This window comes from Corella eumyota, chromosome 1 (assembly GCF_963082875.1).
Source record: "Corella eumyota chromosome 1, kaCorEumy4.1, whole genome shotgun sequence".
Lineage (NCBI taxonomy): Eukaryota > Metazoa > Chordata > Ascidiacea > Phlebobranchia > Corellidae > Corella > Corella eumyota.
This window is the reverse complement of record NC_137490.1, coordinates 21,897,646-21,925,612: the sequence shown is the minus strand read 5'-3', so window position 1 is coordinate 21,925,612 and position 27,967 is coordinate 21,897,646. Positions and strand designations below refer to the sequence as shown.

Here is a 27,967-nt window from a genome sequence, read left to right as displayed (position 1 = left end):
TTGGTATACATATATCAGAAATTAAAATAATTTTGTTTTTAATGAAGAATAAATCAAAACACATATAATAAACAATAATTGTTTGGCTACATGGATACTTAAAATACAATTGCAAAACAGATAAATAATATATAAGAGCATAAATAAGAAGATATTACATTTTTGATCAAAACTTAAAAAGTACCAAAAATAAAAATAGATTTTAATAACAAAAATCGCAATCAAAAAAATCCAATTTTTTACAATTAGTTTTACCAAAATCAGTTTGTTAAATCAAAACAAATAAGTTAAATAAAAGTTATTTTAACGTTACATTTAAACTGCATATAAATATACAGTCAAAATACCAAACAACTACATATATAAATATCAATGAAACTTATCCTACTAAAAAATAACTACCAATAAAAGTGTTTGCTATAAAGTGTTTACTATCAACCTATGGTCACTTGGCCATACAAATTCAGGAAAAAAAATGTTTTACTTTAACAATTGTTGATATAGACAAACAAAAGATTTGTTTAGGCAATTCCTATTACTAAATATTTAAATCTAAGTGTAAAAGTAACTTTAATGTCTGCTACATAATTTATCCAATCACAGTGGTTTAATAGAGCATTTCATTTTAGTTGTTAAATTAGCATTTTTACTCAGTTTTAAGTTGCGAAAAAAAAAATTTGTAGCCTTATTTAGCTAATCAAATTTTATCCAAAAATCACATATGACCTAATACCACATATTTGTTAAGTAAACTTCCACACATTTAGCAATACATGGTATTACAATGATGTCACAGCATTATGCATTATGCATTATTACAACACAACAAAATGCTACATTATGACATCATAAAGTGTTACATTATGACACAATATCTTTTAATTTCAGAGTTATAATCTTCGTCCATATTTTCGATATTTACCGGTGTTTTACCTTCAGTGTTTGGCATAAAGTCCTCATAATTCAAACCTTCTAACTCGTAGAATAAGGTATAAGCAGTGTCAACATTCATAGTCTCTGGGGCAATCTAAAAATTAATCAAATTTAAAAAACAAATTAGTCAAAATCCAAAATTTTGTTAAAGATTATAAAAACGATATGAACCCAGCTTAAATTTTGGAAAATTAAAATCAATAACATCCCAAACTGTAAAAGGCAACTTTAGGCTGGGTCAGAGTTACAAATGTTACTCTATGTTTAGGTCGTGAAGTTGACCCTTCCACATCAAGGATAAATAAATATGAAAAAAAAACTAAATTCTTTATAATCAGTTTCATAAAAATATAGTAACTACTTTTAACAAATAGTTAAAGTGCTTACCTCTTTACAGCTGCTGTCATTGTAACAATACCATTTTCCATTAGCTTTGTTCTTAGCATATGCAATATAATGGCCACCTCCTAATATCCCAGAATGACACTAAAAAAGATATTTAAAATTTATATATGATGTAGCTTAGTGGTGATATATATATGTTTGTCCAACTTACAGGCCTACAAATTAAATAAAACTTCCGTTTGCGGTGCACAGGTGAGATTTGCGAGGCAATATTAACTAAAGGTTGCAACCATATTGCGACAATTAAAATGTTAACCGCAGGGCAGGCTATCGACTATCCTATAATAATAATCTATAATATTCAAAACTGCCACAAGCAATTCAAGACTGCGTTCAGGTAACTGTTGTTACTCTCTGTTAAAGGTCACGAAGTCAACCTTTCCACATCGAGGATAAATATTATATACAGAAACATTTAAAAATATTATATACAAAAACAAATCACCTAGTGATATGATCAATTCCACTGTAACTTATTGTGCTTGACTTAAGCCTTAACTGTAACCCCCTAACTTTACTCTATGTGAAAGCAACTGGGATCGAACCCAGGTCATCATTTGATGACGCCTACCACTTTAACTATTATGCCAAACCTTGTCTAATTTATATTTTGTAGAATTAAACTTACCGATACAGCATATAAGTTATATAATGGCGGTGAATCTTCTTTAAACGAGGGTTGCCTTTTTCTCGCTGTACTCCCCCTACTCGACCCTCCTTTATTTGAACCACCTATTATGGGGGCATGACCTTGCTGGGGGTCATGACCTTGCTGGGGGTCAATCGTTTTTTTATCCTCTTTTTCGGCAAATGAAATATGAACGTTTTTCTTGTGCTTGTCACCATGGAGAAATGATGACGTTGCACTTTTGGTGAAATCAGTTCCGTTTGTTAGTTTGGGTGATGGCGACTCAGCAGTATTTTCACTTGTTTGAAAAGTTGGCGTTGTTTCAATTTCCTCAACTTTAAAATAAAAAAAATAAATAAAATTTATATTAAAAGTGTTACCTTATTAAAAGTGATTAAGGTAGTATCATTTTTTATTTATACACCTTGTAACCAAAATAGGCAATTTTTTTTATTTTAGGCAAAAAATTAAAACAATATTAAAAAATTCAACTTTTGAGATTTTAAGTTAAAATATATCTCAAAAAATAAACCCTATATTTATAAAAAAAAAGTTTTACTTTCAATTGTTAAGGCCAACAACATAAATTTAGCAAAAAAAAATTCAAATATGTGGTTTTTACTTATTAAGCCTTTTACATGATAGCAAAAAGTATAGCAAAACAAAGTTATCCAAACTAAACTTTAATAAACTATCAACATAAAATATTATAATTTTAAATATATTTAAATATATTTTTAACAAAAATTTAACTTTTAATTGTAAAGGTTTATATAGACAGAAATCTACCACGCTAAAATTTGGTTTTAAATTGTTGTACAACTTATATAATATCAAAATCTTAGTAAATAAAATAATCTGAACCTTCTCGTTTGGTCATGAAGTTGGAAGGATCAAAATGTTCTTGAGGGAAATCAACAACTTTGTGGGATTTGATCCAACGACCGTTTACATATCGAAATCTTTTCAAGTGGATTATCTAAAATTAATTAAAAATTTGGTATTAAAAAAAGTTTTATTTCTGAGAAAAAATTTGTGAGAATTTTAACTCGATTTTACATTTAAATTAGATAAGCAATTAAACACAACTTTTAATTAACAAAATTAGGAGTATTGTTAAATCTTTATTGAATGGAACTTAGCAAAAGATATATGTGTAAGTTTAATTTAAAGCCCTTTGAAAAAATAAAGCTGCTGTAGTGAAGGTAAATTATTCCATGCAACCATATTACGAAATTAAAAATACTGAAGAGGAACCTATTAAATAGTAATAATAGAAAAGGCTCAGTGACTTTTATATGTAAATATGCAAATATGTCCAAACTATGCATTCAAAATAAATATCATCCCACACTGCTTAAGTCAGCCTAAGACTGGGTTAGGGTAACAAATGTTATTCTTTGTTTAGGCTGTGAAGTTGTTTTTTCCACATTGAGGATAAATAAATATAAAAAGATAAAAATAATAAACAGTTCATTTAAAGTAAAAAAGGCACAATCGCAATGTAATAGTAGCTGACGAATGGGTCGAAATGCAGTCTGTAGGGTGGTTACTTAAGTAATACATATAATAAACAGTTTACACAAATCTAAGTTGTTTTAACCTACCAGAATAGGAGGTAGTCTCCATATATCCAACTTCTTCTTCGCAAGTTGATGTTTTCCACATTTCTTACACAGATAAAGTTCGTTCTTACCAAGATCTTCTTCTGTTGTGAAAGCTCTTAAACAATGTTTTAGATCAATCTTCTGCTTCTGACCTTTGTTGCCTTCTTCTACGCTGATGTCATCTGTGAATTCCTGGTGGTGTAAAAGTAGGTTGGTTAATTTATTCTCCAAAATATCATATACCTTAAATTTATAAATATTTAAAAAAATTAAAGTATAATTAATTGGAAAAAAATTTAACTTTGATTAAAAGGGACTTAAGCACCTAATTTACATTTTTAATCATATAATTTTCAAATTGATACATTTTAAAAACAAAAATTGTAACTTTTATTGCTTATATATTGTCAAAAAGCTAAATTTTTTTTAACAACCAAAATATCCAAATCAAAATTCTAAAGATTCTCATTCAAAGAATGCTAAAATTTATCCAATAAAAATAACAAAATTTACCCTTTCCACAGATTGTTGATATCTTAAATGCAGAGCAGTAGCATCCCAATCAATTGAAATATAACCTGAAGTCTGGGTCCAGGGTTGATTATTACAAGGTATAACACAACCATCACAAAAAGTGAACCATGGGCAGTTGTTTCCACAATTTAAACCAGTTTTATCGACACAATGAAGCTCAAATGGATATTTCATATGCAAACTGTCGTCGCTACAAATCAATTTTATAGGTTTTAAGTTTTAAAATAGTGCTAAAGCCTTAAACAGTGTGGTTCAGGGTTATACTTACTTAATTTCATATTATTGCAGGTTTGTTTTGTAACATTGTATTTTAAATTTTATCAGTTTTAAAGATGTAGGTAAAGAGTGAGATCACAAGATGTTTAAAAAAGTTTTTTAAAAAGTGAATTTTTAACTTGAAATGGTTGGTGTTTAAATTAAAAAAAAAGAACTGAGATATTGTTTCTGGTGCGTTTTTTAACCTGCCCTTTAAAAGTTAGATAATGAAGCATAATAAATTTTTTTATGAATGTTTATATCACAGGCCTTAAAAATTTTTTGTTTGTGGCAAGAAAATTACCATGGGCAAATCTTTGTTGCAACCACATTATGAAAATTAAAATGCAGGATGTAAAGATGTATACACAACTAAATACTCTTTTTTCAAAAGGTAGGTATAATTTAAATTTTATTTTAAACAAGTCGGGCCAACCCTACGATCAGCATTTTAAGTGTCATATTATGATCGCAACTCACAACTTTTAACTAATATTTACCTGTGATAATTTACTCAGGCACCAGAAACAACATTTTTTTTTTATTTTGTATGTCTATCAAGGACATAAAAATTAAAATCGTTAAGCAACCTACATTAGATATATTTGTTATATTGTAAGACAACTAAAAATCAACATACCAGTCTTGAGCATGATTGGTTCCAGTTTCATTATTTGGTACGGGGCTCACAAACCTAGAAACCAGCTTCCAGACCCAGCTATACAACTCCCTGTTGGGGGAGCCGGGGCTGCATGGGACCACAAGGGGAAGCCCGAACAAACTGGGTCGATGTTTCTGGGAGGATAGAAAATAAACGTCAAGATGGATCTGTAAAAAAAATTGGAGTTTTTCTAAAATTTGAGGTTAACTTTGTAAGATTTTAAATTAGGATTTTTAGGACACTTTTTTAATAAAATTTATATATCACAAAGATTCTTGAATTTTAAAACCTTTATTAGATTAATTAAATACTATTTTAAAATACCACATAATTAAAATTAAAGTATTATCGTAAAACTTCTTTAAGGTCATATATTAACAATATTTTTATACTTAACAATTAATAAAATTGGTGTCACTGAACACAAAAAAACTAAATAATTTCACCTACTTTTTAAGTTATACAACAAAAAAAATTAATTAAAAAAAAGAAAAGGGAAGCCCTGTTTGTGATGACGTAAAAAGTACTAGTTTGTATACATTCACTGCGCTACCTGGTTCTTTCTATGTCACACAAAAAATATGGTAACCTGGTTTTTTATGTTAATCATTTTCCAGTATTTTTGAAAATTAAATTGTAAGTACCACAGACATTTTTTAAAGGTTCTAAAGCCATTCTGTGATTCAGTGTCAACCATACTAGCATGCTATATACATCACTTACAAAATTACAAAATTCTGTAACATAACACTTTAATATATTTGTTAAGTAATACAAACTTACACTTTTCCTATGAAATGCCACCACATAACCAGGATAATTTATTAAATCTGAAACCAGGTTGTAATCACCCTGACCATTCAACCTAAAGTGAGAATTAGTTTAAAATAAAAACATAAAATTTATTTTAACAAAATTCTTAATTAACGGTTTATTAGCTGACCGACAGCGTGGTGTAGTGGTAAGAACACTTGCTACACCACACATGAAGTCGTGGGTTCAATCCCCACTGATCTAATGATGTAGCGCCCTTGAGTAAGGCGCTATAAACGGTATAAACTCCTGCTGAGCCAGCACCATATCAGCAGTATATTTATCGGGCAATTATAATCTATAATATCCCTAACTGCCACAGGAAATTGAGACTGGGTCGGAGTAACAGTTGTTACTCTATGTTTAAGTCGCGCATTCGATTTTCCCACATCGAGGATAAAGATATATACAAAAAAAAACTAACAATTAAATTAAAAAATAAAAAAATAGATATTTTTCAGCTAAAAAAAAAGTTTTGTAAATATACAAAATGAACCTGTAAATAATTATTTTTACCAACCTTTGTTCAGAAATGCCGGAGTTATTTTGATTAGCAAATAGTTTCGAGGATAAAAAAACATTTTCATTAAAATTTCCACTTGGAGATGATTCCGCCAGAACATCATGAGATTCTGCCAGAATTTGTCTCTGTTCTTTTTCAATTAAACTCTCGTTGTAAACAGCGTCTTCAAGTGGCACTTTTTTCATCGCTGCATGATTGGTCACGCTTCGTTTGCTAGTTTCATGCACTGATGAACCTAACGAGGATAACGCCGAAAAACTTGTCCCGTTATGCTTGGGCGAGTTATCAAAGTTTTTAACGGAGCCGTTTGTTTTATTGTTGTTTGTGGTTACTAACTCTGCTTGTTTTGGAGGAGGAATTTCATAAGCGAATAAATTTCCTAAAGTTGAAGCTCTTAGTTTTGTGTTGTCAGACAAAAAACTCTAAAAAAAGAGAAAAATTATAGTTTTATAAAATTAAATATCTATAATACAGAGCTTATTGGACAATATAACTGGCAGCGTGGTGTAGTATAATATCCCAAACTGCCACAGGCAACTTGAGACTGGGTCGGAGTAACTGATGTAACTCTATGTTTAAGTCGCGCATTCGACTTTCCCACATCGAGGATAAAGACGTATACAAAAAAAAAAAAAAAATATAGATATATGTATGGATAATTTATAATCTTAAAAAACTGCCATTTGTGGTGCTTGAGTAACTTATTAAGGATATAGTGAAAATAAATAAAACAAAACTGGTTTAAAGATTTATTGAATATTTTTAACAAGTTTTAATTTGATAAATTTATTAACCCTGTTTTATTTTTATATCCTGTTTATTGACCAAAATATTCTGTTTTAACATACACTATTTATAAAAACTCTGTGAAAATAAATTAAGAGTATTTTCTATTTTGTTACCTTCACTGTTGCACCAAACACTTCAACCAATAAGATCGCTTCAATTGAGAGTAAACACTTTTTTGCAAGATGTCTTCGAACTTCAAGAAAAGTGTCGTCCATATTTAACCTCAACCCAAACCTGGTTGGAGTTTCACCGTTTAAACGAACGACTGTAAATATAAAAAACAATATTTAATTTAATGTATAAACATTCAAAAAAATCACTAAATAAAATTTATCAAATAAGGAATACATTTACAAATAAGAAGATTATTATTCTTAACGTGGGAAGGTCAACTTTACAGCTTAAACATAGAGTGAAATAAGTTATCCCGACCCAGTGTCGAGTTGCCTTTGACAGTTTTGATTTATTTTGTATATATCTTTATCCTCGATGTGGGAAAGTCGAATGCGCGAAACATAAACATGAGTAACATTAGTTACCTCATCCCAGTCTCGAGTTGCATGTGGCAGTTTAGGATATTATATAGATTATAATTGCCCGATAATTATGCTGCTGATTAAGTGCTGGCTCAGCAGGAGTTCGTACCGTTTATAGCGCCTTACTCAAGGTCACTACAGCATGAAAGCAGTAGGGATCAAACCCACCACCTCATGTAGTGTAGCAAAGTGTTTTAACGCACCATACTACTCCTTTTTTTACTTTTATTATAATACTTAAGGCAGTTTACTTTGTAATGATATTTATTAATTCAACCTAACTTTTAAATATTTTAATTAAAAAGCAAATGTCACATAAAACAACTTTACAAACCAGTAATATCCAAATACATTGAATTATCCATAGGCAGGGGTAGTGACAGAAATGTGAAGGGGTCAAACGTTACACTAATGCTCTCACATTCTAAGCATCTGACCTTTGACCTTATTTGACCATGAAAAAGGTCAACTATGATCGATTGGTTTCTGGCTAGGTGGTTTTCCCAAGCCTGAGAATAAAAAGTTTGGGTGATATTAATTTTTTTTAATAAATTATTTTTAATTTAAAAAAAACAAGGATATAGAAATAAAAATTTTTAAATTGCGCTAAAATTTACTTTCGAAATGTTAGTGTATTTATAATACAAGTTTTTATTATAAAAAAATGGAAAAAAAAACATTATTTGCATAATATAAAAACTTAATAAAATCCAAAGCAATCATATTGCTTGGTAATCTACAAATATTAAAACTTGTTTTTCAAGTTTTTTTCATGCGATGGAATTTTATTTTTCTCTGTAACTTTGCTTAATAATATGTATATTAGTTTTTATAGCCGGGAGCATTTTCAAAGAACTTCTTTAAACTTGTTTTTGGTCTAGCATGTACTACAGTATATAATAATGTATCTTTTACAAATATCTATTATAATAAAAAAAATAAAACTAGTAAAATCTATCCAATATTACTAAACCTATTATTTCTGTTTTATTTCTTCACAAGTCACAAATTGTGCCAATTTTAAATTGTTTATTATGGTTCGAAATCTTAGATTTCGAAACATATTGTTATTGTCATTATATTTATTATTGTTTTTATTCTTATTTGACAAATTTTGAAAGACGATAACTTTTGTTTTTTAAAAGTAAAAGTTCTAAATTTTTAGTATGTTTGTTATTATCCCAACGAATCGCAAACCTCCTATTTACGACATTTAAATGTCACTAATTACTAATTAATATATTTTATTATTAAAATTTAAAGATTAAATTTTCTGAAATTTTAATATGTTGTTGGTATTATTATTTTGTATGTTGCTATTTAAAATGAAGATTTAACTCTAGCTAAATATCATTTAATCATTATTTTAGTTTTTTATAAAATAACGAATCAGTGTGAGTTTAACGCTTGAATAATTTAATAGCGTTCTGGTCGCCGTCAAAAATCGTCCTTTTCGCTGTCCATTAAAGTAAAAAATATTGGTTGAAAATTTAAGTAAAATGTTAAAGTATAAGTAGAAAATGTGTAAAATTTTTTTTTTAATTGTTTTGTTATTATTATATTTTAATACTCGTTTGATTACCAAAAATTAAGAACGGTATTTTGCTTTTAAATTTAGTTTACTTTTATATTACAATATCAATGAATGCGTGTTCGTTTGTTAAAATTAGGTTTAAATTTAAAAAAGTTAATATTTAAATTTATAATTTATTTAATAAACCTACTAAATAAATTATATTTATAAAAAAGAATCAAACGATTTCGAACCATATTTTATTTATCAAATAAATCTAGTTTTTATATTAAAATTGAAAACATGTTTAAATGGAAAAGACAAAAATTTTACAACAAAATCATATATTAACTAAACATATTCATTATTCCAACAAACAAAAATGGTTTTTATTTTACAATGTTATTGATATGCTATAATATATAATAAAGCTTAGCGGGCGATATATATATATATACATATAATATATGTTTAATTTATAAGGCTGCAAAATAAAAAACTGCCATTTGTGGTGCTTGGGTAAATTATCAAGAACAAAACTCTGTTGCGAGTTGTACTATATTATGGCAGGTAAAATCCTACCTTTAGGCATACCGACTAATGTTAATAAAAAAAAAATTATATGTTTAGTTTAGTTAGATGTGCAAATATGAAATTAGTTAATTAATATTTATAAACTAATTAATATATATTTATAGATTGTTTACAAATTTTCCGTTTTTCAATAATTAAAATTAAACATAAAACAACACAATAAATAAATGCTTAAAGCAAGAATAAATAAAATAAACATATTTTAAGCAAACACAAGATGAAGTAAAATTAAAGTTGATTTACTATGTAAATAATGTGAAGCTAGTATAGTTATACAAAAGAAATTACTTGTAATAATAAACCAAGTTACAAAACATAATTTTAAGAATATTTAAAGTTGAATAGATGTAAGTATTGGTATTTTTACCAATACTATCAGAAAATAAACAGCATTTTTTTTTAAATAATAAGCAGCATATTTTATAACAAAAAAAACAAGATTGGACAATCCTAATTTAAATTATTTTACTATAAAAGCAAAAAATAATTTAAAATTTTCATTTATTTAGATTCTTTTTAGCTGTGTGTACAGCCCATGACATCTCTAGAAGGCTGGCGTCAAAGTGAGTATACTGTTTTAAACTACGTTCGTAAAAAACATTTTTTGACCATGATGAGTTAGGAGAATATAAAAACAAAGTTGAATTCACGCAAATTTGCATCTCAATTAAAGCAATCACATCTTCAACATGTGGTAAAATGAAAGAGCAAGATTCATAAGATTTCAGATGTATTTTCACATCTTCAGCGGTGTAAGCATGAACTTTAACTAATTTTCCGTTTATTTTAAATTCAGCTTGACTTAGATTTTGTTTAACTTCACCAACAAATTGTTTTAGCTTTAATGGTGCAGCAAAATAAATCTTACTGATTTCAATTGAAGTTTTATTCTTAAAAATTCGAATTTTATTCATCGCTGCTTGGGCTACGTCTTCTGAATTTATATTAGATATTTTAAAGCAGATGGAACTAAAACCGTGCTTGCTGGGATCATTTTTACAATGTTGCAACCAGTCTTGATAATCATACCTCCAATGCAGGGCAATATAGTCTTCTTTATTTAAAAACTTATCCACAAAGCTTTGCACAATTTCCAATATAAATGCAGGAGGTCCACTGTACCATGAACCCAATGAATACAAAACATTATCGGGAATAACATTCCAATTTGAGATATTTGTTGGTTTTGAGTCCATTATATCTTTAGCTACTTTTCTACTATGAGTAGATGTAGTGACAGCTACTCCGTTATAAGAATACAAATGAATAATGCAGCGATCAGGTGTTTTATATAAGTTGTACAAATTCCTTTTAGGTGGAGATTTCAATGACCCATTTTTAAATTTAGTTGGATAAAATTCGCTCATATCATCTTTAAAAAACATCATTTTGCTTTTCGATGGATCAGTTATTATTCCTTTAACATCATTCACATAACAATGTTTTAAATGAGCTCTTCTGTAAAAGTCGTATTCTTTGCGTGGAATAATCACTAACCCAGATTCACCATGACAACTATCGTTAACCTTAGCTTGAGGAACTGTTGAAATAAACGAATTTAAAACGTCAAAATTCACTCTCATTCCAGCTGGAATTTTATTCAAAGCACCGGACATATCTGTGACGTGTTTCTTAAATATTGGAATAATTAAAGTTCGATTAAGTCTGATTGCCAAGAAGATAGCATCCCTTAGACCTTTCAATTGATTAGTCGGTCCATTATGTAGAATAGGAAGAATAAATTTGTTTGGATTCAGTTGAAATAAAGGCTTGACGTGCTTGTTATTCGAATTGACATCAGTTTCTAATAAACATTTTTGCTGTTCGCCGACTTTGTTCAAATTTTTTGGGTTTATAATTCCTTTGTTTATTAAAACTTCAATATCTTTTTTAATGTTTTTCGATTGAAGTTGAGTTAAATCATTTTGTTGTTTTTTAAATTCAGGCAAATAATCTTTCAAGATTTTAATAACATCACTTTTTAAATTATCGTAATTAAAATCCTTTTTTAATTTATCCTCAATAATAACATTTTCAAAAACTTTTTCCTTTTTCAGTGAAACTCCTTCGTTCCAAATTAAAAATATTGAAACAGAAACAATAAAAGCAATTCCATATAAAACATTTTTTAAAAAACCCTTTTTTCTTGACATATGCATTTTTGTGCGTTTCTAAAACATTAAAACAAAAATAACAAGAAAGTTAAAAACATGAACTGCTATTTAATAATTTATTAAAATCCAATTTTTCTACTTCTTAATATGTCAATAAATATTTAAGTTTTAAACTTTTAAATATATATTTTCTTTCATTATTTTTCATTTGCATTTCATTATTTTTCACTAAAAAGTTGAGGTTATTATTAACTATAAATTGATTCTTTCTTTAAACACAAATTAAACAATACTAAAAATTCTTTACTAATCTGTATAAAATTTACTGAATTCTCCGCTTTACAAATTGCTTTATTATTCAATAAAACTTCATGGTAAAATGTTAATATTTACAAATTTTGGCTAACAATTTGCAGATTGCAAAAAGCCTGAGGGTGTTAATGTTTTACTTTATGATGTAACCCGGTATAATTTAAGTTTCAGTTAGATTTCCAACAAATGTTAAATTTTAAAATTTTTGCCTTTAACATTATCCAAAAAATATTTGTGGTTTAGGTAATTAAGTTAAAATTCTGCTTTTCTTATTTTAGATTGTAATTAAATTATCATAAAACTTGCAAGTGTATTATATGCAAACTAAAACAAACAAAAATTACAAATCCTAATATTAAACATCCCCAAAAAAATTCAAAATTTAATTAAAGTAATAGTTCGAATAACACAAAAACAAAGTACTAAAAATAAAATGATAAAATCTAACTTAAATCTAAAACTAATAAGCATAACGATTCTATTACATATTTAAATTCCCTAAGGGCCGAAGAATTTACTAAAACCAGTTTTTAGTCTATATAAAACATAAAATATTGGTAAGAGAGAATTTAGAATATTATGAAACTTTAAAAACTAACTTTAATTTTATGACATCACAAACTTGGTCATGAATCATATAAACAAAATGACACATAAAATTAAATAAATGTCCATGTCTAAAATAAACCTTTAAGACACAAAAACAATCTACCAAAAAATTAGGTAAAATAAAACGGTAAATATCTTTTAAAAAAATTTATACCAATTTTTTTATTTACTACTTAGATCTTATTTGAAAAAAAAATTATTTGAAAAAAATATTTTTTCTACTTTAAATCACTAAAATATTCCTTTTTTTATTTTTTAATTATGCTATAACATACTTAAAAACTTTTATAAACATTACTTTTTATAGCATGTTTTAAATTATTAAATTAATTCCGTAATTTTTTCGCGTCGCATTTTAGTTATATTTTTTGCAAGTCTTTTTATTCACTTTCAACGATGCGCGAAAAAACGAAATAAAAAAAATGTTTAACTTCACTTTACTTAAAGTTTAATAACGCTATGCCTTCCAATATACAGTTTAAAATCCTCTTGAAAGACTAGAATTCACGACTTTAGATGACTTGTTAATGTCTTAAGGCAATTTCAGACGCATAAAATCCACGTTTCTCGTAATAATTTGGTTTTAAGATAATAATTTAAACAAGAGGTGATGATTTTCATGTATAATTAAATGGTAAAACGTACTTGTAATCCTGAATAAACTGATATTTCTAGGTAAGGCATGGGTTAGGCTTATATACCATTTATTTCTGTATAATATAATATTAAAGTGTAATAACTATGAAATTAAATTAAATCATAAAAATTAGTTTAATTTATTATCAATATTACAGTAAATTGTCTATTATTTATTGTTACTTATTGAAGTAGGTTAAACACTTATTTAATTTATTTAAAAACTATCATTTTCATTAAAAATTTATTATTCAACTTTTATAGACATCTTAAAGATGTAACAATTACTGTAGAAAATTAAAACTTTTAATAAAAAACTGTCCTGCAGCAATCAAAGATTCACAAGCTTTGTTAACTATTAATACCTATGTTACATTCACTTAGAAAGCCTGGTTAAGTAACAATATTATAAACTGAAACACCCTTACATATAATTTCATATTGTTTTAGTTAACATTTACCTGAATAAATAGCAGTGATATTTAAATTTCAAATTGTTCTACAAACTACTTATTAGGTTAGCCTAACTCTAATACGCCTTATTTCACTATGAACAAAGTACAAGTTTTGTAAACAAGATATTAATTACAGTGTTTATAACTTAATTAAGGTTTAATACTGGCGTGCCCACAAGGCATTAATTACCAGGTTTAATTTTACTTTCATTTTCGCAACAATTTCTCTGAATTTGAAATAGGAAATCTTACTAATAGGTTAAAAATTAAGCCCATTTTAACTCATAACAATGGGTAAAAATTTTAAGTTTTAGCATTTAAGATGTAAATAAAGAAAAATAACTGTGTAATGTTAAAAGCAAATTTAGCTCCTTTTTTAATTCCTTAATTTTAAAAACTGTTTCTTTCACATATTTTGTAGTTTATCCATTTTCAAACTCGAGTTTAAAACATTTTTTACATTTTATACAATCACATGACACATTTTTAGTTTACCCATTTTCAATCAACTTTCCCTTCTTTTAACCCCAACAGTTTTTACAAATTTTACCCATTTTAAATATTATAATACCTCATTTTAACCACTTTTAGTTCACAAAATACCCCATTTATCCCATTTTTAAACCACCAAATTACCCCCTTTTACCCAAATACTATAAACTAAAAGTAACACAAGTTTAAATTTTGTAGAATAAGTACAATTAAAATTATGTTTAAAACTTTACACCCTTCTAACCCCCACCTTACCCCATTTTACTTACTTCTAGCTCCAATAATACCACATTTTATGCCCCTATAAACCTCATTTCCCCCCAAACACCCACCTCTTGTGCAACTTCTTCGTCGGGTCTTCCATCGCTGTCCTTTAGCTCCTCGTACGGCTTCTCCTGAACTCGGTTTAAATCCTCGTGCAAACCGTCCAATAGAAACGCAAGAAGTTCCTGGGAGTCATGTTGAGCAAAACCATTGAACCGTGATGCGTATTTACTGATTGTCCACTAGAGGAATTAATATATTATTTTTAGTTTCAAAAATAATTTAAAATAAAAAGCAGGTATTGTCAGTCATAACATTAAATTACAAGCCGAAAATTTTGGGTTTGAGTCCACCACTGACAAAACTATTCGCCCTTGATTCAGGTGTTAACAAAATAGCTTAAACATGTCACAACAGCACACCCTTCCAAAAACCCTTTACTTCAAAACAAATTTGAAAGGCATTACTTTAATTTACTTTAAAATTTATTTTTTAATGAACCCGCAATTTTGAGTTAGTTTAAACACATTCCCAAAAAAATGTAAAAACCTATCGCCCATCCTTAAGATGATAAAGAATTTAATTCTATAAAAAATCATTCCTTAATTGCAATTGCATAAAAAAATACTTAAATTAATTATATATTAATCCCACATTCTAAAATCTCCCTTCAAAAATTGAATAATTTTAAATAAGCTTACCCTTAGTTTTAGAGGTGCTACAGTTTTATTCGTTCCACTCCATAATTCTTGAGCCAAATCACTATATCTCTTTGCTATGTGACCTTTCATACCTTCAACATTAAGAATATACTTAAGATAAGCCTTAAGAGGTAGTATTAAGGCTTTTTAAAGATGATTTAAAAATAAAAAATTGGAGTGATAGCAAAGACAAAAATTTACTTTTATTAATAGATGTGATTTTAGTTGAAGTACATGATTCACAGCCTAATAATAAATTTTATTTTTTCTGACTAAGTCTTAAATTGTACAACTTTTAGGAAAGTGTAATAGACAGGAATAGACAGGAAACTAACTTTACAGTCTAACAACACATTTTATTCACTCTGACCAAGTTTTAAGTTGAACAATTTTTTTTAATTAAAACCACACCTAACTATATATTCTTATTCTCCATACTCTAAGTTGCCTTTATTTAGCTTCCCTAAGTAGTATAATTGGATCTCTAGTTGAAACCCATGTCATTAAAACACCGATATTATTTAGAGAATTAGGCCTAAACCCTAACTCAACCATTTTATTTTATTTGTTTTGTATATATCTTTATTCTTGATGTGGAAAGGTCAAATGCGAGACCTAGACATAGAGTAACATCAGTTACCCAGACCCAGTCTCGAGATGCCTGTGGCAGTTAGGGATATTATTGATTATCATTGCCCGATAATTATGCTGCTGATTAAGTGCTGGCTCAGCAGGAGTTCATACCGTTTATAGCGCCTTACTTAAAGGGCGCTACAGCATGAGATCAATGAGAATTGAACCCACGACCCCATGGTGGTGTAGCAAGTGTTTTTACCACTACACCATGCTGCCGGTCACAAGCTTAGAGAAAAGTTAAGGTGTTTTTCAAGAAACATATTTTGCTACAATATTGTAGTTATTTACCCTAGGTTTTTTACAAAAGATCTATAAATTTTAACTAACAAATTGTTAACAGTAAGATAATATACAAACCTATTGGATTAGTTTTGTTTAGTTCATAAAGATGTTTGTTTTCGATAAAGTATTTGGTGAGTGGATAAGTATTACTTATACATTGAACTCCTGAGTTCATGAAACAAGTGTTTCCCAAATTACTGAGACCAGTTGCCCCCCCAACTGTGGACACTGTAATGTAAAATATTTTGGAAACGCTGAAAAAGTGAGTATACAAACGTAACCTTTTTTACAAAAAAATTATTTTTTTTACAAGAATTTATATGGAAAATTCAACCAATAATAAACATAAAGTATAATTCCATCACCAAATAAGTTAAACATATGTAAAAATTAATGAAACATTTATTAACCTTGTTTTGAGATTAGTTGTCCTTGTTTTATTTTAAGTTTGTGATTTCTTGCAATTTGGGAAAGTTCTTCAGGCCAACTCATGTCCACATTTCTTACTGGTCAATTTAAAAACAATGTAATTAGAGTTATGACCAATTTGTGGCATAGTACGTTAAAACAATTGAGTTTGCATAATAAGATTTAGAGTTCAATATTGCTTTAATTGTACAAGTTTCCTTAAGTAAGGAGAGTATGATATAAACTTCTGCTGGGCCAACACTTAATAAGCAAAAATTATCGGGTACTTATAATCTATAATATACCCAAATGTCAAAAGAAACTCAAGACTGGGTCGAGGTAACAGATGTTAATTTATGTTTAAGTCATGAATTCGACTTTTTCACATTGAGGATAAAAAAATATAAATTATTTTGAATATAAACAAAGTGTACCTTCCAATAATATTTGTGAGTTGTTCGTAATTTTTAAATTTTCTAATTTCACCGAATCATCCTCCAATAAAGTAGCATTATTCTGTAAAATAATCAAAAAAATTAACAAATTTAACAGTTTAACTTATTCAGATTAAAATTAAAACCATTTTTCCCATTGTATTACAAAAAAATTAAATAAAAAATATATATTTAAACCTCAATTTAAATCTAACAAAAAATATTATAAATGAATGTAAATTTAATAAGGCTGCAAAATTATTAAAACTGCCATTTGTGGTGCGTGGGTAAATTATTGCGAGCAAATATGAGTTAAGAGTTTTAACAAAATTACAACAAATAAAACCCCGACTATAGGGTGGGCTTTTGACTAGTAACATTACATACCTCATCAATGAGATGCCATAACCTTATATTCTCAAGTGGAATATGAAGTCGAGTTGAAAGAAAAAGACTGATTTGTCCGATAGTGTGACGTTTACTAAAAGTGGCTTTATGAGCGGGGTGTCTTTTAGGGGTGTTGGAACCTAAAAGAAAGTGTAAATTTTGAAGGATATTAAATAAAATTTTTGACTTAAAATAAAAAAATTAAGTTCAATTTTTATTACAGATATGTTAGTTATTGTAGTTTCCCGCTTAGAAATCATTAGGTTGACTGCTGGTTAACATTTAGCCAATCTATTTAGTTAAGAAATGGTTGGATAAAGCTACAAAATTTTTTAATTTGTGATTTAAAAAAATATATCTTGAATTGTTTTTTTAAACCTTTATCACAACATAAACATTAAAAAAAAATTATGTTTAAAGATGGTAAATAAGCAGTTTGTCAGTTTTTTAATAGAAAATACATATATAATTAGTTAACTTTTTATCAGTTCTAAAAATATTAAATTTATATAATATAAACAAACAAAATTTTTAATTCCTGATATTATTGTAAAAATTTTACATAATTTTTTTTCAACTGCCAACATATAAACACACATTAACAAAAATTTAAATTTTTATTTACAACTTATAAAATTTTAATAAAATAAATTTAATTTTACCTCCGACAAAGTTCAGGGTCTGCTTGACCATTCCTAAAGTGGAATTCCCCATTCCTGCTACTACTGAGGTGCCAGGAAAGGCAACCTGATTAAGTTGTTGCATAGAAGATGGCAACTAAAAAGTTAAAAGTAATTTAAAAAATTTTCACGTTAATTTAAAGAAAAATCTTTTAAATACAAAAGAGTGCTCTCTAGTAAACAGGTATACCAATAAACAACTGTCTTTTTAAACCAATTAACCATGAACAATTATTTTCTAGAAAACAAACCGCCAAAACGAGATAAAAATAAACTATTAAGTAAGTAAACCAAAATAGCATTATAGGCAGAGCATATATATCTAATTCACAATATATATACCTAACTCTAAATAGTGTTATAGGCAAAGTTTATATAGGGCTTTAAACTTAAAAAATACATGATTTTAGCCAAATATTAGTTTTAACTATATTAAAATAAGCAGTATAATAGAAGTATTTACACCCAAACTAGTGAAAGCAAATTGAAACAGAAAAATTTTAATTTCCTATAATCTAAACTGGAAAACTTTAAACTTTACATTTGAGCTAAAATATAAAGATTACCTGATGTCTTAGTATAACAACACAAACTCTATGTAGTTCCAACCATGGGGTTTCACCCACAACTGGGGCTGGGACAATGCGGGGTAAGCTTTGGGAACCACCATACCTGAAAATAATTATATTCAAGTTTTTGACAAAAGAAAGAAATAATAAAAAAAATTTTTTTTTTAAATTACGAAAAACCAAAAATTAAAAAAAACAATTTTTTTAATAAATTAAATTAAAACTTAAAAAATTGAAAACAAACCAATGTTGTAAGGCCTTCCAAACTGGCTCAGGTAAAACTTCGTAATCAATTCCCTTCACTAAATTTTCTTTTATTCGTCCCCCTTCATCAGTTAGAGTCCCAACCTGTTGAGGATAAACTTTTAATTTAATTTAAAATATTTATAAAAAATTCAAAAATGCTAAAATCACATTTGTTTACAAAAAAAATCATCAAAAAATTAACATAACAAAAAAAAATTTAATATAATAATTTTATAGACCTTATTCTTACTTGTGTTAATAAAGTTTAAAACTAAAAGAAATAGGTTAATTATTGTATAAGTCGTGATTTTTAACCCTTACCTAGTCTCATATTAACAAAAATAAAATAACATTAAAACTAGGGTATAATAGAGAAAAATTACAAAACCAGAAAAAATTTACATTTAAATCCAAATTTTTTGATTATTTTAGACCGGCAGCGTGGTGTAGTGGTAAGAACACTTGCTACACCACACATGAGGTCGTGGGTTCAATCCCCACTGCTCTCATGCTGTAGCGGCCTTGAGTAAGGCGTTATAAACGGTACGAACTCCTGCTAAGCCAGCACTTAATCAGCAGCTTAATTATCAGGTAATTATAATCTATAATATCTCAAACTGCCACAGGCAACTCAAAACTGGGTCAGAGTAACTGATGTTACTCTATGTTTTAGTCGCGCATTCGACTTTCCCACATCGAGGATAAAGATATATACAAAAAAAAGAAAAAAAGTTATCATTTTTCTCTTATTTTACCAAAAAAAATTTTCTCTTGTTTTTTTGTTTTTTATTTCTGTGTTTAGTATCACTTAATGTTATAACTTTTATAACACAAAGTTTGAATACCTTGCTTGTTTCTTCAACCAAAATATCTCCATTATTGATAGGGCCTGGTGCAAGAGGATGATTGGAAAGTGCATTAGTCGTGGTTCGCTGAACATGACCGGGAAATTTTAGCTTACGCTCTGTTGTTTCTGTAAAACAAATTATGTATCACAAAAGGAATTATTCATTTAAATTTTAAAGACAAATGCCATAGTGCTTTAACTAAGTTTAATGTAAACTTCAAGTTAATACAGAATCTACAATAAAGTGTAAAAAACATGTAACAGGTAAAAGGCAAAAAAGAATTAATTAAAATTTTAAAGACAATTTTTTAATTAATTAAATTAAACTAAGTCTAATCTAAACTTTAAGTTTATACAGAATCCACAAATAATAAAGGAGTTACAATCTACAAACGATAAAGTAGTTAAAATAATTTTGCTTCTAAATAAAATAATTTTAGGGCAAAGTGATGATGATACTTATTTCAGTCTAGTCTTATAAATTAACGGGCAAGTTTACCTTAAATATTAATCCGCAAATGCCCCTTAAAATGGTAAAAATGTTAAGTTCGTTAAAATAAAAAAAAAACAATTTTTTAAAACTCATCAATGCTAATAAGACAAAGTGCTAATAATACTTATTTTAGTCTAACCTTTAGTATTAATCAGCAAATGCCCCTTAAAAATAAGACAAAATAACAAAAACAATTTTTTTGAAACTCACGAGTAAAATGAATGGAATCTTCTGTAGCTTCATGAGCTAAATTTATTTTATCAAAAGATGAAGATTTTACATAATTTGTTCCGTTTGTTTCGAGATAGATATTAGAAGGAGATAAAACCTTAAAAAGAAGATAAAAGGCAATTAAAAAAATTTTTAAAAAAAATTAAGTTTTAAATATTAAATTAAAATAGTCTAAAATATAGAAGTAGAAAATATTTATTAAATATTACAAAATTTAAAAAAAAAATTTATTAAAAAATTAAATCCTTTTTAAAAAATAAAATAAACAAGTATTACATACCAAGGCAATATTGCTAATAATAATAATAATGCCATTTTTACAAAAAACTATAAAAATTAAACCCCAAAACCTAATTGTACTAATTCTAATTTAATTTTAAGAATATAGTGTTCAACTTATAAGGTATGTTTATAGTAAAATAGTTAATACCAAAGGTTAAACAAATTTAAAAGTTAAACAATAGATTTGTAAACAATAAAACCCTTAGGGGCAAGTAAATAGCTGTGAAAACAAATAAATATTTCCAGTTAATAATTTACTGTAGTGCTTTTAAATGACATTTTAGGACAAACTCCATAATAATAGTTTGTAATATATTTAAAGTAAAAAATTTACAGCATTCGAAATTTTAAATATAATTTCTATTTAAATACATTTGAACAGAAATATTTGGAAACATTTTTTTTAATTATAAGTTGGAAACCCATTTTTGAACTTACGTCACTTTCAGTATATTGTTTCCAGTGTTTCCACCACTTTAGTGAAATTACAAACCATGTTTCCCCCGATTTATAATCATGACGATTCGCTCTAAAAAAATTAATTTAAATAAATTGTGAAAATCTTTCATAAAAGATAATATATATATGTCCAATTTATAGGTCTACAAGATAAATAAAACTGCCATTTGTGGTGTGCAGGTAAATTCTTGTACGCAAATATTAGTTAGAGTTGCAACCGTATTATGACAATTAAAATTTTGGCTGAAGGGCAAGGCTATCAACTAGTTTATGAATGCAATATATTTAAAGTTTATTTCTTGTTTAAATAAAATTAAAGGTTTGTAAAACTAGATAAAAAAAATATCAATGCTGATATGCAACGATAAAAAAATATATTTTAAAATTTTTAAATACTAACGAAGGCATTCTTTAAATTAAATTTGTTTTAATCCTTTATCAATAAAAATTAATAATTTATTTTTAAATTTAATAAATAAAAAACACCTAATTTTAGTTCTGTCATTTTAAATTAATTTAAAATATTATTTTGCTAAAAGAATTGAGATAGTGTAAGCAATAGGTTATGAGTAAAAACATGATTTATTCTATTTTTAGACATTGACTAATATAATTTTAACAAATTCATCACAAAAGAAAAAGTAAAAGTGGATTAATTATCTCAACATTTTGAAAGTGTTTTTGGAATCAATATTAAGAAAAACTAAAATAAATCAATATTAAGAAAAACTAAAAATTGTATAAATTAAAAGTTAAAAGTTAAAGTTGTATAAAATAAAAGTTATTTTGAATATAACAAATAAAAAGTAACTTAATAACATACTGAAACTATTATTGTTATCAACTAGGTAAAAATATTATATTTTATATTAAAAAAATTTATAAATAACTATCAATTTTTTATAGTATATTAGTTAAAAGCCCGCTCTACGATCTGTATTTTAATTGTTGTAATATAGTCACAACTCTCAACTAATATTTGCCTGCAATGATTGACCTATGCACCACAAACAGCAGTTTTATTTATTTTGTAGGCCTATAACTTAGACATACATATATTCATATTATCCACTAAGCTCCATCAAATATAGGTTATAATCTAGCATTTTGATATGACATTAACTATAGAAAGATCTATTAAAACATTCAAAATGACCAAATTATTTACCTGTTTAACCATCCCCTTATAATATTCCCTTCAGCTATCGGTGTACTGGGCCTTAAACCCAAAATAATATGACAAACTTCAACAATAATTTGAAGTAATGATGAAGGTAGGGGATCCTCTAAACTCCATATTTGGTATTCTTCGAGGGTCAGTTCTTGGGTGGCAATGTCCTTAGTATAAAACAAATTAAGCGACTTATGTAGAATATTCTTTTAAGTTGTATATAGCATTGAATTCCACTAACACAAGTCTTAATATTTGTATATAAAACTAGAGGTCTTATGTCTGATTTTAATGCATTTGTTTTAACTTGAAAATTTGAAGTTAAAGTTTCTGGATTTGATTCGCACAAATATTGATTTATAAAAATCAAATTAAAAGTTTAAAAAAAAAAATAAAGAATTTTTTGCAACCAAAACAAGTTTCCAATTTTTTTACGTCATTTTAAACAAAAATTTATACCAATATACCATTAAAAATAACCAATTAATAAATGGTAAAAAAACAACCATTAAAACGGAAAAAAAAATTATTTAATGTTAAAAAAACAATAAACTAAACTTACCTTATTTACTTTAATTTTTGTTTTCAAAATATTCTGGACGATTAACTTTATCCTCTTTTCGTTGTCGTTGCCATTGGCAACCTTGTTAACAATAAGATTTGACCTTTCAACTTGTAACAATGAGGACACCATGTGGTGAAGTTCATCTTTGTTTAATTTTCCGTCTTGATCTTTGTCGAAAATTTTAAAACAGACTGAAAAAAAATTAAAACAACATTTTTATAATTATTATTTTTTCTTATATTTAAATATTATATGCAGCTAAGTGGACATTATAATACATACATGTATGTCCAATTTATAAGCCTACAAAATAAACAAAACTGCTGTTTGTGGCGCACAAGTGTATTAGTACGCAAATATTAGTTAAGAGTTGCGACCATATTTTAACAAGAGAAATTCTGACGATAGGGCATGCTATCGACTGGTTACAATAATTTATAACTTGTGCAAGAATTTATTTATAAAAAAATGGTTATAATATGGTTATAAAACTAGGTTATAATATATTATATATGTAAACACAAATTCGTTAAAACGAAAAAATAAAATAAAAATTCAGTATATTATTACTGCTTATTATTATGTTATACTATTAAAATGTTACTTACATTTTTGTCTCTCAGTAGTAGGACCCCTACAACATGCTGAAACACCACAGGATATTTCCTTAAAATCAATATGACCGTCTCTATTCTCATCAAATGCATTAAACAATCCTGAAAAATGTAAAAATGATTAGATTTTGTCATTCGTTTGTGCTTAGTGTAAGAAGGTAAATTTATAAGCCTAATATTAAAGCAACTTTTACTAAGTAAAAAAAATTCCATTCAAAAGTTGATATTTAACAAAATGAACATTTCTGGCAAAATAAACCTTAATACATACGCATTAAGAACAAAAAAGGCAAATATATCATGCTTTTTATAGTTTTAAAATGCAGCATTTACTTATAACAAGTTTTAATTTATAGGCTAAAAAATTCAAGAAAATATAATTTAAACAAATTAAACCATTTGGTGTATATAATCTTTCATTTAAAAAACATAATCCAATATAATTGCATTTGTTATTCTTCATATGCATGTTATCATAGTAATATATGTAGTAGTAGGTTTAATAAAACAGCAAAACAAGAACCAAGATCCCACTCAAGAACTAACAGGAAAGCAAAACAATTACAATAAACAACATTAGTGAATACCCACTCTAAAACTTAACTAAATTATAAATTAAAAAATAATATCACAACAAAAACATAAAAATTAAAAATAATACCAACAAAAACATTAAAATATAGAATAAAAATGCAATTTCAGTGTATTACAAATTCGATATTATTTGATTTTTATTAAAATTATAACAACTATAAGTTTACAATATAATGATATACAAAATATTTATTTAACATACCACATTCTAAAGCAAAGATAAAACAGATTTAAATAAGGAATTAGTGACCACATTAGTTAATAATTAATCCTAAAAACTGCATAACTTTAAGCTAGTTGAACTATAATTTAAAATGAAAATCAAATACTATTTTCAGAAAAAAAAAATAACTCCGTTTTTACAAATGATAACCTTAAATTGTATTTTTGAATTACAGTAAAATACCTTTTATAGATTAAATCAGTTTATTATCTCAACATATGTTGTTAAATAAAATTTAGAAATGCTATTTTGTGATAAGTTTACCATTTTGTAAATTTTAAGTTTGATTATTGGCACCCTAAATTTAACTCGATTACATTTTAATTTTGTAACTTTGAGACACCAATGTAGAACAAGATAAATTTATTTAGTTTGCAAAGTTAAACAATCAATAATTTATAAAATTTTAAAACTGTTATCTGCAAGAAAAACATATTTTAAATTGCAACTTAAAATAATGCAACTGAAAAACCAAAACTAAGATATGAGTTACCACTTTAAGTCTTATGATAAAAAATAAACAATTTATATCCAAATTTTAAGCTAAAGCTGATTAAATTAAAAACAACAGAAACTAAAATAATAATTACTTGAGTTTAGGCTACAAAGTTATATTTACCAAATTTTAACGTTACTGTTTTAAAAATAATAAATATATATAATTTAAAATTTACCAAGATAATTAATATATGAAATTTCTTGAACAAATTAAAATATTTACAAAAATCAAAACAAAAAATAAATATCACCAAAATTACTGTCAATATACAAAAATCAAAACAGTTATAATAAAACTCTTACTTGAGAATAGAGTGTAACCTATTAAACTACAAACAGGCTAACAATAACAATAACAAAAACAAATATATACCTTGTATAATGCACTGAGGTAGTGGAGGGCAAACTAAAGATTGGAATGTGTCAAGATCAAAACGACCGGTCTTAGATTGAGATTTCAGTTGCCAATATCGTTTCTCCAACTCTGTTATATCCGATTCTTCCACTAAAATATAATAAAAAGTTACAAATAATTAATCTCTAATTAAAAACTTTAAATTAATAAAGCTTAATAACAAAAACCAAGAGCTTACGGTGAGTAACTCCTGCTAGAGTTTGATAAAAATTCGGCATTTCTTTATCCTCTGTTAAACTAACCGTGACCCCACTTTCACTTACAAGCCACCTAGTGACAGAAGTTATGTTCGGGTATTGTCGGACCCAGGAAATAAATCTGTCGTAGTTTATGTTGTCGTTCTTCGCAAAATAAATTAAAAATATTAAACTAAACACCAGAATTTATTTTAAAAATTGACTGTTTCTAAATAGAATTATTTATTATTTTTTTACTGAAAATATAAATTTCAACTTAAATATCACTTTTGATAAACACTTTTTATTATATTTAATTAACAAATGGGTTTAAGGATAATAGTGCAGGATTAGTGCAACTTTTACTGAAATCTTTGGATCCATAATTCAATGATATCACAGGTATACCATACTATTATACTTACTTTTAAATCTGTTTATATTTTTTATTAATATCACATAAAATGGTAGGTATTTGTATTTTATTACAAAAAGGTTTACAGTTGGGATATGTTTGAGCTATCTGAAACACCAGGCTTATGGGCGAATAGTATGCCATTGGTGGGATTTAAACCTGAAGTGTGCCATTGATTTAGCTTAAACCCGACAACTTTCGGTTTGTAGTTTGCTATAATCGCTATGACATGTTATTAGACCAGAATTTTAAACATAGCTGAACTTACATATTTAAAAAGTGAGAGTGCCTCATGTGGTAGAGCTGTTTTCTCGCATTCCGATACCATTTCTGACATACTTTGACTTGTAACACAACCGTTTGAATCGCAATAAACCGCAAATATTACTAAAAAAACAAAAAAAAATTCATTTAAAATTATTTATCATTTCAACTCTTACAACAAAATGCATTAAATATAACTAAAATAAAAGAATAAAAAACCATAAATACTTAAAATAATTATTATTTAAAAATATTACATTTAAATTTTTCTTCATTCTTCCCTCTAGTGAGCAAAACTAATGTGACGAGAACATCTCGGAAGTTCATTCCCCGTGAACTCGTTGATAAAACTTGAAATAATTTCTAAACAAAATAATTATTACTGAAACTTTTTCAACAATAAAATATTTCATTTTAAATCGTGCTAAAACTGGAATTTTAATATTTTTAAATCAACATTTTGAAAAATCAAACAATGTTCTGAAACTATTTTTTACTTGTTTCAAACCCTTTTATCTCTTGTGCAAATATTTAATTTAAGACAATTTTGGATTTTAAATTTATAAAATATGTTGTTATATAACTAAAAATTTATTATAAACACATTTAAAAAAAAAGTATATAAATCTTAATTTATATTTAAACAAATTATGAAAAAAATTTCATTTATATATTTCATTTTTAGAAATTAAAAAATAAATAGTGTTAAAAAAAGTATATAAAAAAAACATAAAAATTACAGATGCTAATATAAATAAAATTTTAAATAATATTTTGTAACATGACAATGTTTTGTTATCAACTTACAGAAAAAATTATTAATTTAGCAATTGCAAAATCCAAAAACAGGAGGTTTGAAGTTTGATTCCCAAGACACAATTTAAAAAAAAAAATGTAAATAAATTGTAGAAAGACTACTAACTAACTATGACCTGTTTTAATATAAATATAAATAAAATTGTAAGCAACGTTTGCCAACCTGCGCCAGTTTAGTAGGAACTCTTGAACCAAGAATATCTTTAATAAAAACAAACTCTCTCATAATTCCAGCTAACCCACAAGCTCGTTTGTAAGCTTCTTGAATTCTTTTCAACTCTGTACTTGTTACTTAAAAGTAAAACACATAAAAAGTTTATTTTAAATGTAAAACAAATTTTCATTTTTTTGTTTCAATATATATATTGATTTTTAATCTAAAAATTGAAATTGACTAGCCTATACTGAAACTAAATACAAAAAAACTATTTTTTTTTCGGTTGGGTTATGTTTTATGATTTTTTTACCAAATGCCAAATTTTACTTATAAAAAATACAACAATTTGCAAAGCCAAATAAAGACTACAAGGCCAACTTAATGTTTTTGTTAGCTTAAACTTTTCTATGTCAATTTATAGATCTAATGGAATTTATCATTTTAAAAGTTCATGTTTTTTTATAAATGTTATTTTTAAATGAATTTTAGATAACATTAAAATAACGCAAGTTTTACTACTTACCTCTTTTAACAGCTTCATCATAAGACAAAATAGCAGACCTTGATTCTTTTGCACCCATGCTTAGATTGTTTGTTATCCACAAGCGGACAAGAGTAAATAATTCAAAATTTTAATGAATTATAACATTCAGACATTCTGTGCTTTTGTAAACAATTTAATTAACTTGTTTATACTATAAAAGTTTTGGTTAGTTTAACTTTACTTTATT

At 26.6% G+C, this 27,967-nt stretch overlaps 2 protein-coding genes across 2 annotated transcripts; both read right to left on the bottom strand.

The window, feature by feature from the left end:
* Positions 1-21: 21 nt before the first annotated feature.
* Positions 22-27,967, bottom strand: LOC145764179 (ubiquitin carboxyl-terminal hydrolase 32-like). The gene is made up of 32 exons (XM_082575780.1): positions 27,760-27,967; positions 27,243-27,370; positions 26,521-26,626; positions 26,268-26,386; positions 25,587-25,749; positions 25,367-25,498; positions 23,673-23,780; positions 23,062-23,255; positions 22,497-22,666; positions 21,308-21,398; positions 20,567-20,684; positions 19,862-19,989; positions 19,015-19,118; positions 18,768-18,873; positions 18,184-18,298; positions 17,522-17,661; positions 17,135-17,216; positions 16,703-16,798; positions 16,368-16,520; positions 15,375-15,466; positions 14,742-14,915; positions 8,019-8,193; positions 7,262-7,413; positions 6,357-6,781; positions 5,807-5,888; positions 5,003-5,190; positions 4,087-4,297; positions 3,574-3,765; positions 2,831-2,945; positions 1,967-2,301; positions 1,321-1,419; positions 22-1,027 (listed from the first exon to the last, which is right to left on the bottom strand). Exons 1-32 carry the CDS (start codon positions 27,815-27,817, stop codon positions 857-859), a joined length of 4,722 nt encoding a protein of 1,573 aa, XP_082431906.1. The 5' UTR covers positions 27,818-27,967; the 3' UTR covers positions 22-856.
* On the bottom strand, positions 9,450-11,957 carry LOC145764180 (uncharacterized). Its single transcript, XM_082575781.1, has one exon. The coding sequence runs from the start codon at positions 11,948-11,950 to the stop codon at positions 10,289-10,291; it is 1,662 nt and encodes a 553-aa protein (XP_082431907.1). The 5' UTR covers positions 11,951-11,957; the 3' UTR covers positions 9,450-10,288.